Source organism: Scomber scombrus, chromosome 23 (genome assembly GCF_963691925.1).
Source record: "Scomber scombrus chromosome 23, fScoSco1.1, whole genome shotgun sequence".
NCBI classification, from domain to species: Eukaryota; Metazoa; Chordata; class Actinopteri; order Scombriformes; family Scombridae; genus Scomber; species Scomber scombrus.
In genome coordinates, this window is record NC_084992.1 from 6,752,647 (window position 1) to 6,764,961 (window position 12,315).

The 12,315-nt window shown below is 36.1% G+C and overlaps 1 protein-coding gene and 2 long non-coding RNA genes across 3 annotated transcripts; all 3 read left to right on the forward strand.

Moving 5' to 3' along the window:
• Positions 1-845: 845 nt before the first annotated feature.
• On the forward strand, positions 846-3,270 carry LOC134006327 (uncharacterized). Its single transcript, XM_062445413.1, has 5 exons — positions 846-959; positions 1,302-1,483; positions 1,638-1,778; positions 2,516-2,660; positions 3,043-3,270. The coding sequence occupies exons 1-5, from the start codon at positions 846-848 to the stop codon at positions 3,268-3,270; spliced, it is 810 nt and encodes a 269-aa protein (XP_062301397.1).
• Positions 3,271-4,242: 972 nt separating this feature from the next.
• On the forward strand, positions 4,243-7,056 carry LOC134006072 (uncharacterized). Its single transcript, XR_009927907.1, has 3 exons — positions 4,243-4,343; positions 5,283-5,426; positions 7,004-7,056. It is a non-coding gene; the product is annotated as an uncharacterized LOC134006072 (long non-coding RNA).
• Positions 7,057-7,638: 582 nt separating this feature from the next.
• On the forward strand, positions 7,639-9,818 carry LOC134005433 (uncharacterized). Its single transcript, XR_009927864.1, has 3 exons — positions 7,639-7,768; positions 7,892-7,971; positions 9,720-9,818. It is a non-coding gene; the product is annotated as an uncharacterized LOC134005433 (long non-coding RNA).
• The last annotated feature ends 2,497 nt before the right edge of the window (positions 9,819-12,315 follow it).

The window sequence follows — 12,315 nt, forward strand, 5'->3', positions numbered from 1 at the left end:
ACATAGTCATATTTTCACTTTAAACACACTAAGAACTGGTCCGTCCACTTACATATTTTTTGATACTAATGGTTATAGACAAGTGTCTATCCAGGTGGCTGAATCACATAGTTCATTGTTCTCTGTTGGGACATATGTTAGACTGTGTATACTCCCTCTTTCTTTGTTCAAGACCAAGTTTTTGAGCCAAGGGAAGCTACCAGTAGAGTGATTTTCCTCCCAGTCATGATAGCCAGAAGACTCTGATGTTTAGGACAATTCAAACAGTTTCCATCAAATCCAACCAAGGGCCCAAGGTGAGAAACAATCTGTATTTTGTGTCTGTAAAGCACATAAACTAAAATGTACTTGCCTTTTTTACATGATCAAATAGAGAAGGACTTAACTTAACTATAATCAGAGATGTGTTTTTTTTAAGCTGTTGATGTTTTGAGTATATTGAGATTCACAAGAGGACATTAAAGGATCTTGGAAAGATGAAAATATCAGGTGTAATAATGAGAGATACAACATACATAATTGCTGAAATAGCAGGTGTAATGTAGCCAAGATGATTGATTTCTATCTTCTGTTTACATTAACCTCATTCCAGCACTACTGAGAGCTGAGAATTACTTTAATTGCACTTCACTGTTCTTATCATACACTTGCAACCACAATGGGAGGGATTTCCTCGTACCAGATCATTTCCTTGTGTACTGTTACATTTCAAACTAAACTTCTGTGTGGCAGACCGACAAATAGAAAAAATTGAGTGAGAAAGCAAAAAGAGGCTGTCTTTGGAAGTATAAATGTGTTGGTGTATTCATTTATTGTCTTTATCTAGTGAGGCGATGATATTCACCATGTCGCACCCACTGTTGCTGCTGCTGCTGGTCTGCAGCTCCCAGGCTTCTCATTTTTATGGGACAGTGATGACCTACTATCCAAAAAACACTAATGCAGATGGATCTGTCACGGTACGTACATTTTCCTTCCAATCCAAGTTATTCATCTTTTGAAAATACAATTAAAAGAAATTTGACAGCGCATAAACTCATGACAATATCCTGTAAATAAGTCTGACTTTTAAGGAATAAAGACAGGAAAAACAGATTAATAACATTATTTATGAAATGTAAGTAATGATGTTAAATATTAGAAAATAAAGGTTTTTATTTTCTCGAAGAGGAAAAAAAGATTGGCGGACTTCCCATGAGGTCCTTGTTGTTAAATTCATCTTTTTATTCATTCTTTTTTATATCAGCAGGATTGTATCATTGTGTTGTCATTAATGCCATCCTTTCACTGTAATACTACAGGTGGTTATACGCTATAAGCTGAACTTCCATAATTGCGGATTTAACAGTTGGACATGCCTCAGTGGGAATTGTGGAAGTGAGACCAGTGTGCAAGGCACGGTTGACGAGGAGAGTAGTATATGGTGTCAGACAGAGATAATCTCAACTCGGCGGGTTCCCAGCAATGCTCCTTTTGGGCTAGTGTGAGTGTGCTTTGTGAAAAATGTAATTAGCAAAGCACCTTGTAGGCCAATTATTTATTATCACATTCTGTGTTGGGGGCTAGATATCTGCACATGGGTACAGGTTCTGTGCAGCAAAAAAATAACAGATTTTTAAAATGAACTTTCAATGAAGGTTCAATGGCGGTAACTGGATAAGGAACACTCACAATAACATTGTAAGTTGGAGAGCCGTGACTCTGGTGGAACTGAGGAACCGATCAGATACCGGCCAAGCCAACACATCACCACAGACTACCATTCTGCCTGCTGTGAGGTAAGCTGACACACTGCTTTTCAATATTAATTACTCTGTATTTAAATTATTTTGTTGAGTCACATTTTGCTATCAAAATTCAATTAACACTTTTGTATCGTACATAGCCCAGTCAGCAACAAGGTCAGAGTGGTGGTATTTTCATCTAAAATCTAAACAACTATCTCTACCACTTCAACACAATCATCTATCAAAAATAGCTACAGAAATGATTGCTATTAAATCAATAATCTGTGATGCAAATGCTGCATTAATACAACATTTTAACCATAAGCAGTTTTTCGATGAATTACAATGGATTTTGTAATATAATAATGTGTGCTAATGTAATCTGCAGCTCAAATATTACCTCCAGCATTCGCTGATATAGTTTATTTCATAGGTTGAACTTGGTAGGGTTTTTATTTTATCCCAGAGATTAAATCTTGTTATGCACAGAAGAAGGTATTACAAATGACTGCTTTGTGGTCAAACACATTTTGAAGGGGAAATCTGTTGACTGGTGTTAAGACTAAATTCCAAAAGGTACAAGTACGTTTCCTGGAGAAAACATTTTGGAAAAAGTGATTGATGTAGAAATTCATTAGACTAACATTTGGTGCTTAATTAGATTTAGACAAAACAGGTCCAACATGTACTTTGACACAGGTTAACTGTCTGATAAGAGCCTCACATCGAAAATGATTTATAGGGTTTCCCAGTACCAAAGAATATCCTTCTTCCTGTCTCTCTCTCAGAGTTCCTTCAAACTGTCAGAGAGATTTCAACCTTTTGGCATTTGACCCTGATGGAGATGAAGTTAGATGCAGATATGGAAATGACACAAGCCCATTAAACGAGTGTAACCCCTGCACACCACCATCTGTTCTCAGCCTCTCATCAGTGAGTAGCCATGTCTACAGTAACTCTTATTTAAACGAATCTCATGTATTATAACAAAGTGGGCTGATAATGATGCATTCAGACACTAGCACTTGGAGATGACACCATTATAATCAAAGTCAACACATTTGGCAAATATGAGTAAAGTCAGTCCAAAACCCATACATATCTTAGTTTTTGAGTAAGAATACAATTTATGAAAACACCATTATCTCAGTGGTGAACAGCAATGTTGTGTGGACAGTATGCTGTTCCAGTTTTCTATACTAGATGTGTTTTAGTCTTGGCTCACTCAGTAACAATTGACGAAAGAAACATGAACTGAATTTGTGGTTTTGGCATTGCCTCTTATTATTATTATTTTTTATTTCTTCTTCTGCAGTCTTGTACTCTGTCATTCAGCCCCACCATTAGCAGCAATGAAGGTCCATACGTTGTGCAGCTGGTGATGGAGGACTTTCCCAGACAGACAATCAACCTGACTCAAACTAGTGGATCGCAGGAGGTGAAAACCACCTTTGATGCTATCAGCAAAATACCTGTCCAGTTTGCATTAAGGGGTAAGATATGTTTTGATAGCCTGAATTTATGGCTGATCTTCACTGAGTAAGAACATTTGTTTTGGAGTGCATATCTCTATTAGTTGGCATTATGTATGACAATGTTTGTAGTAGTCGTAGTAGTAGTTCCACCTCACTTCCATACTAAACTATCTCAATAACTACTTTGTACAGATATTCATTGTTCCCAGACAATAAATACAAATGATTTTGGTAATTTGACTTTTCCTCTCAGCCACCATGAGATTGACATTTGTCGTTTTGAGTGAAATGTCTCAACAGCTATTGGATGGATTGTCAAGAAATGTATTACAGACAATTTAATTTAGTCTAATACTTACATTTATGATCAAATACCTAATGACGTTCTCATCAGCCTCAGCTGTACTTTGTTTTTAGTGCTAGTTAACAAATGTTTGCACAGTTAAATACTAAAGAAAGATGGTGAACAAGGCAAATACTATGCCAACTAAACATAAGCATGTTAGAGTGTTGACATTAAATGTTGAAACTGTAGACCCTTAAGGGGCCAATATACTTTGACAGCACTGTTTGTCAGACAGCTTTGGGAATGCCTTTACTTCCACCCACACTATGGCCAATATCAGAATTAGAATTTGACAATTTCTGTTGTTGTTCAAATCTGACAATCTGATATTCACACCCACTTTATGCCATGGTTGGCCTGTTCTGGGTAAATGAGAAGGGAGTCAGACTTTAACGTCCTTCTCAAGCTCTATTTTTTCATTCTTGAAAAAACTATTTCCTTCCAGGAGAGACTGTCTAAAAGTGTGCATGCTTGTAGCACTAAAGGAAACACAATGGGACCAACAGCACCAAAGTTATTGATTCATTTTATGGGGGGCAAAAACATTTTATGGCAATCCATCCAACAGTTGCTGAGCTATTCTAGTCTGGACCAGAATGGTGGATCGGCTGATGGAAAGACCAGGTAGCATAACCTTTTTTTTATTGTTCCAGTGGATCCTGTGGCGCCATCCTGCACAGAGGGGCTCTACCTGCCCAAGTTCCTGCCTCCAACCCCAGCCAACAGAGCTCAACTGTACGCCCCTGTTAGTCAGACCCTAGAAATCAACATCAGTGCAGTAGCAAATATCGCCAAGTAAGTCAACAAAAAACACTTTGAGAAGGATTTAGATATCGACATAATACAGGTTAATGATCTACTGTTGAACACTCTCTGATTAGACAAGAAGTACTTACCCCACATTAGATTGATAAAATGTTGTGTAACTCCAACACAGATGCTGCTTTGACAAGAATGCAACAGAACCAGCAGTATGGTGCTGTTAGGATGTCATGATCATACCAATCTAGAAATCATAAAACACTGAATGGTTTAGGCCCAAAATATTTCTGTTCTTCTACTACGTTATGTCAGGGACAAGTCTGCTTTCTGTCCCCAAAGTCAAAACTGAACAGCAAGAAGCTGAAGCAGTGTTAAGTTGTTATGCACCACATATCTGGAAATAAACTCTGCTGTTGCTCTCAGTTCTTTTAAGTCACGGCTGAAGACTTTTCTATTTGTTGCTACATTTTAAGGTTTTTGATAAACTTTTGCACTATACTGTAACTTAAATTCCCATATTTTCTGTCTTATGCTATGATATCTTATATTTATTTTCTATTCTTTTAACACTTTAATCATTATTTTAATTGTATTTATAATGACCTTTTATAATGTGTTTCATTTGCACTTAATTCTTTTAATATTTTATGTACAGCCGATTGAATTGCCTTGGTGTTGAAATATGCTATACAAATAAACGTTGCTTGCTTTGCCTTACAGACAGTAGGTTAAATATAAACAACAGTATGCATTCAGTAGTTCCACAACTATACACTTGTATAGGTTAGTACAGTTAGCTCATTTAACTCAAGTGTCATTAAGGAAACAAAATTTTAAAAAAGCAAGATAAGTCAGATGCCAAAGTGACACTTGTCATTACAGGAAACAACTTTGCTACATTTGTGGTTGACGAGTTTTTCGGAAATGTATTATTAACTTGGCAAGCCTTTTTTCTTCTTCTCTTTGTTACAGTATTTCTGAGCTGCAGTTCAGTGGGCCACACAACATAATTGAGACTACAGCGGGAGAAGGACAGTTCATTCTGAGATGGACGCCATCTGAAAGTGAAAATGGAGAGAGCCACCCCATTTGTTTTGTCGTCCAGGCAGAGTTGAAGTCAGTCCCATGAACAATATCCTCTAGAAAAGTATATGGAAAAACTGCATTAGTGACCTATATTAAAACAATTTAACAGTTTTAGGTCACTAATGCATACATTTAGCTATAAAAAGTTTTGGGGAAGAAACATTTTCCAACATTTGCTAAAACAGAATGTTATCATTTGGGAGAGTAGCATTATTTACTCTAATTTTTCCTTTTTCCTTCAAAATTCACTTGTATAAGTTCTAAGTAGTCCAGGCTATTTAACTTTAAAAGAATAGTTTTACATTTTATAAAGATTAATACCACTGTAATGCCTGTACAGAAAATATGAGGCCATAGCCAGTAGATAATTAACTTAGCTTAGCATAAAGATTGGAAACCAATGAGAAGCCAAAGCAGGGGTGCCTTAAAACTGTATTCTTTCTAATGGCCGCCAGGTGGCGACTCCACAACCTCCCAAAAAAAGTCCAACTGTATAAGCCAATGGGAAAATGACCTTACTTCTGACTTGATTTCTTACTTTAGTAAACAGTTAAGCAGTTTCCTCATGAGTTTATGTTCTCAATCACGAGTCTCAAGTCTTCTTCTATACAGATTGATGTTTATTTTGTGAATTATGGTCCCATTTAATTTAAATTTGATTTTGATTTGATTAAACCAGGGTATGCTTGAGGTTATGGCTACGTTGTGATTGACAAGTCGCTAACACAGAGACAATGTTGGCTAGGTAATTTAACCATGGTGTAACCCCAGATTCAATGTAGGTGTAACTGTAGCTGCTATTTCAGTATGTTTTCAATTCACAAAAGTGAATTGTAACGCTTTGGCTGCCTACAAAAATCATGTTCAGCATTTGGTTGTACTAAAGACCGTCTAAGTACTCAGATGTAAAGTTTTTTCGTTAAGTTTGTTTTTCACTTGTGAAAATTAGCATTAGCATGAGCACAGTTAACGCTAAACTGTAAATGGACCATTCTAACCAAGTTAACAGCTAGCGTTAAGGTCAGCTCCAGCATCTTATTCAAATATGGTAACTTCTCATAACTTCTGGCTCCAAAAATCCAAGATGCGACAGTCAAAATGTTAAACTCAAAGATTCAAAATGCAAGCCCACAAACCAATGGGTGATATTGTGGTGGTTACATCCATTATTTTTATATGATCTATGCTGGAAACAGATGGGAAACAGCGAGCCTGATTCTGTCTATAATAAATTAGATCTTTGTTAATTTGTACAACAATTAAACAAAAAGTGCTGGACTATTTTTTGGCTGGGATATGCCTTCATATTTAACTGAGAAATTTGAAAGTGGTATCTAAAATGGTAATCTTCTCATCTAACACTTAAAAAGTATATTTAACTAAATGTCAAACTACTCCTTTTAAATGTAAGAATGCTGGTGATAGCAAGTTTGTCCCATCTCCAATAAGTAAACTTAATTGTTCAGCACTATATGTATACCTTACATGTAAGGATATTTACATCTGCATTACATTTCTGTCCTGATCATCCTGTGTCTGTTAAACTATTTAAAATCATTTGTGACATTATTTTGTAAACAAGCTACTGTATTGACTTATCTCCACAGTTCAGCCAAATATCACTCTGAGTTTCGATGTGTTATTGTGACTGTTGGAAATGGTGAGTAGAGCCCCTCCCTGTTTTTTCATATTTTCATGTTTTTTTCCAATTGATGATTTCCTGGATTGATGAAAGTTATGTATAATCTATCTTTTACATTTACTTTTGTTAACAGAACCAACACCCTCTACACCAACTACAAATCCAACCACTATTCTCTCTACTACTACACCACAAAACACAACTACTTTTTCTTCGACAACTACACCCCAAACCACAACACCTGACGCTGCATCTACAACACAAAATTCAACAAACGTCCCATCTACAACCGCAAATACAACCAATTTTAATTTGACAACTACACCAAAAACCACAACACCCAACGCTACATCTCCTACACAAACCTCAACAAACGTCCCATCTACAACCGCAAATACAACCAATTTTGATTTGACAACTACACCACAAACCACAACACCCAACGCTACATCTCCTACACATACCTCAACAAACGTCCCATCTACAACCGCAAATACAACCAATTTTGATTTGACAACTACACCACAAACCACAACACCCAACGCTGCATCTACAACACAAAATTCAACAAACGTCCCATCTACAACCGCAAATACAACCAATTTTAATTTGACAACTACACCACAAACCACATCACTTGACGCTGCATCCACAACACAAAATTCAACAAATCATTCAGTCACTGCACCTAAAGACACAATAACTTCACCAAAGACACCTTCGAACCAAAGTGAGTATGACAGATGGTGATGTTTTACGCCATCGCTGATTGACGAAATGGATTGTATTACTGTATTACTTACTTTCAGAACCCTTCAGGCCTGCTTTTATAATGTAGTTGTTGTGCTTATAGATGTTGTAGCTCTGAGGATGAGGATTTCATCTACATCTCCACTGTCTGAGGATGACATCAGAAATACTATCATACAACAGGTAAATCTCTTCTTATTCATAAGCATGTTTTACTAGGTGTATAATCTCGTAAAAATAAGAACCATTGTATTTTTGTTACCTTAGAATGACCCCTTTATATCTATTTATCTTTATATGCTGTACCACCATGTTTCCAAAGTAGCCGAGAATAGGCAAACCAAACACTGGCTCTTCCGAGATCTTTTCATGTCTTTGCGGCATTCGTATGTTCTCCTATAAGCTTGGAAAGGGAGGGTGAGGGGAGGTGTATTGAAATGGTTAAATCTGTAACCAAAGCCTTTTATTCCTCTGTGGCATAGACATTCATTGTTCTCCTTGATTGTCCAAAAAAACTCTGAAAACTTGCAACGTTGTTAATTTCTCAAAGGACTTAAGAGGTTATAATATATAACACAACAAGCGTCCCCACATATGCACAGTGGCATCTGCCTTACAAGGAACCATTTTCCAGAGACTAAAAATGTGAATGCTGTTATCAGTCTGTTGAGTCTTTTCTAAACAAACAAATGTGTCCAATTGTATCATGATGAAGGAACATGTGACTCTGTGTAATGGCATGGCTTATTGACATGTCTTTATCACTTTTTATATGTTTAAAGTTTCTCATTCTCATAGGTCTGAGAGTGACGTTTGACAACTTCTACTAGTGACTGCATTACAGCTGTTAATTACATACTAGTGGTATTGGTACATTGCAAGACTTCTCTCATCACTATGTTTGCAATGCAGTAGAGATGTCCATTAGAAATTACTTCATTTTGACATAGATTAAACCAGAAGCTCATTAAGACACAAAAGTTTTTTTCACATGGCAAAAGTACATTATATAGCTTTATATTAAGTCATTTATGTTTATTTATATACCGTACCCTTTTTAATATAAGTAGATACAAAGTACAAGGCTAAAAAGAAAGAGAATGTCAAGAGAAAATACAAACAAAATTACTTGTGAAACATGGAAACATAATGTGGAAACAAAAAATAAGGCTTTACAAAAGGGTGAGTTTAATTTTGACAAATTATCTTATAACTGTGGCATATGTGAGACTTAGCAGGAGGCTGATCCAAAATCACAAATTATTAAGGATATTTCTACATTTCATTTAGTGCATGTGAATTTCTTGAATAGTTAGCCTAGTAAAAGGATGCTTATAGATAGACACCAGCTAGTAAAATCAGTGATGAGTGAATATTTCATCATACAGAAGAGGGACAGAAAATGTGGATGTGGTTGTTTCTCTCACCTAGAAATTTGTCTGTGTGTGTATTTGTGTTTCTGGTAATCCATAAATTCCTTGTAAACCAGGCACTCCCATAGGTCCTTGTAGAAATAAATAATCCATCATGTTAATATATAATCCAACTAAACAGTAACACCTGGTAATGAAAACATGTTACTGCTAGTATAACTACTGCCACAGCAGATTCACATTTATTTTTCTGCTCTATACATGCTTTCCATTTTTTCTGGTATAACCATAACTGCAACAACTCTTTAGTTTGGTCACAGATTTAAACTGATGTGCATTAGCACAACATGTTATTATGGGGCTTATCCCAATTCCGATATTAGGAAGTAAATGATTCCAATATGAATACATCTATAGAGAATAGATACACAAACGTATATTATGCAACAATGTCCGATGTGGTTATTATATATTGGTTGGGCTCAGTGGTGGAAGAAACAGGGCGAAGTATAAAATCAAATAATATCTCAGCATCATTATTTGTTTCCTTTCCTCCAGATTAAAGATGAACTAGTGAAACGTGGGCTACCATCAGACATATCTCTCCGCCTTGTGAGCAGTGAGGAGGTCTAAAAGTCAGAACCACATCAACTGCTGCTGGTTCATTGTGAATATGTGCTGACCCCTGCTGGGAAGTTTTGTTTTTTCAGTCTTCTACATTTACTGAACTATCAGGTGTTTTTCAATGTTTTTTAAAATCATTATTATTGTTGATTTTACAGTAACTTGATAAGAAATGTTTTAGCATCTTTGATTTAGAAAATGACTTGGACGATTAATTGGCTGTCATCCATAAATGCAGATTAATACTATGTAATATGATCTTAACTAATTGTTTTACTTCATACATCATAACTGCCTAATGCTGTACCCATATGCTACCATTGACTTTCCTTGTTTTCTTTGTGTTGTGCTGTTTAAATATTGATGTTGTCCTATGTTGTAAATGTTCCATTGATATTGAGAAAAATAACTAATAAATTATCAATTAAAAAACAGAAAGAAATGTTAATAAAGCAAAATATCCATGGGAAATCACTTTCATAAAGCTAAAGTTACTACAAGGAACTTTTAACATGTTATGAAAGTCTCATGATGCCTCTGGTGCCTTTATGACTTTCATAAGCAAACCAGACCATGAACAAGGAGATTTCTATGTAGTTTTTCTAAAAGACCCGCTACCTGGTCAGATTCCCTGCAAAATCAGACAAACAAAAATAATAAGTTTCGAGAATGATTAAGTTGAAATTAACTCAAAAGTTCATAAAATTACACACTGTAAAATTTAAAAAAAATTTAAAAAGACAAAAGGACCCAGTGAAGTTCAAAAGACATCTGTTTTACTTCCAGTTGAATAAGCCAGTGCAGCATGTCAATAGGAATAATACACAGGTCACGGTTTCAAGATAGTAACAATAAATAAAACATCAGTCGGTTGTAAACTTGTTCATCATGAAGCCACATGATATTAAACTCTTTGTTGGTTTGTTTGCAGGGCATGAAACTAACTTTTTCAGCCAACCAGCCAACGAACAGAGAGAAAACCTTTGCTTAGTGTGCAAAAATATGAAGACATGTTCCTTTATTGACCTTAATCGTTAAAAACACCTAAATAGCCTACCAACATTTTAGTTTTTGTTGGATTGGTTCTACTATAACTGTCTAAGTTCTCCTTTAAATTATAAAAATACGAGTTTGTTAATTACAGGCCGATAAAACACACAAAGGAGATGGTTGTAATTTCTTCTATTTGTACCTGGAGGTCAATAAAGGCCATATATTACTAATTAACGAGGTAAATGAATTGCCACACTGGCTAATAGAGCTGAATGTGTAATGTTCAAGTGTCTGGCTGGTGGCAAAGTGTTAATTTAAAGCCCTCTTTGTTTGTACACACATTCCTTCCCGCTGTCAAGTACAACAGCAAATGGGGTGTGCTTGTTTTGTTTCAGCTCACAGTGGGCGAAAGACAGTTTTGGTGGGATTTTAACTGACGGACAGGCAACTGCACCAATGTGGATGACAAAAACAAGCACACCCTTGTTGATCGACATTAATACATAAAAAACAAATAAACAACAGATCAACTGCATCTTTCAACAGAGTCAAACAAGCAAGCCAGTACCCTGATAATTAACATACACCTGGACAAAAAACATTGACAGTTTGAAATGTTTTTAGGTCTTGGACAAAAATGTGTTTAATTTTCCCAGACAACTTTAGTCGAATCAATCTTGGCTAAAAAATTACGGAGAGACAAATTTAAAGACTGAATCTTTTCCTTCTTTTTAATATTCAAAAACATTTCAAACCTTTTTTTCTTTTACCCAGATTGCGATAAAAAACAAACAACAACAACGAAAAAAAATGCTTTGAGTTTCAGTACCCATCCCTTCATGAGAATTGCACGTCATCGATATAAAATATGTAACTTCCTATGTACAGCTAACGAAAAAGCCAAACCTGGGTGAGCATGTATCGTAAGTATAACTGCCTGTTACGAAGTGTGTGGAGAGTGGTTACCAGTGGTTACGAGAAACATTCGTGAAACAGCCGCCTGCAGTCAAATCTAAACACTATAAAAACCATCGGAAATAAGGCATCTTCTAGCTTGGTGGACGGTTGCTTCCATCATTGGGTTTGATTATTAGTCATGTGAAGGAAAACCTGCATTCACACCATGCGCAAAATGATGAACAGACCAATAGCCCATTTATTGGTCAATAAACAGACAACATAGCTTCTTGTCACTGATAAAGTTAAATCTGGTAGCTTAACTTCCTGGTATCCCTGCTGATTTTTATTACCTACAAAGTGCAACATGGTCCAGCCGAGAAGAAGAGGCCAACGACTGATGGTAAACTCTGAAGGGTTTTTGAGCCTTGGCTTGGTGGCCAAGTAATATATTATTGATAATAGGAGACTAGACATCATATATTACATGTTCGTCTTTTCCTGGTGGTAAAGGCCGGACTACAGTTCAGAGACACAACGTTCTGTATTTCTTTGGCTGGCCTGAATGAAAAGAAGAAAATTCAAAATGTAAGCACTATGCCTGCCTGGTGACATTTCAGTAAACTGTTGCTCTTTTCGT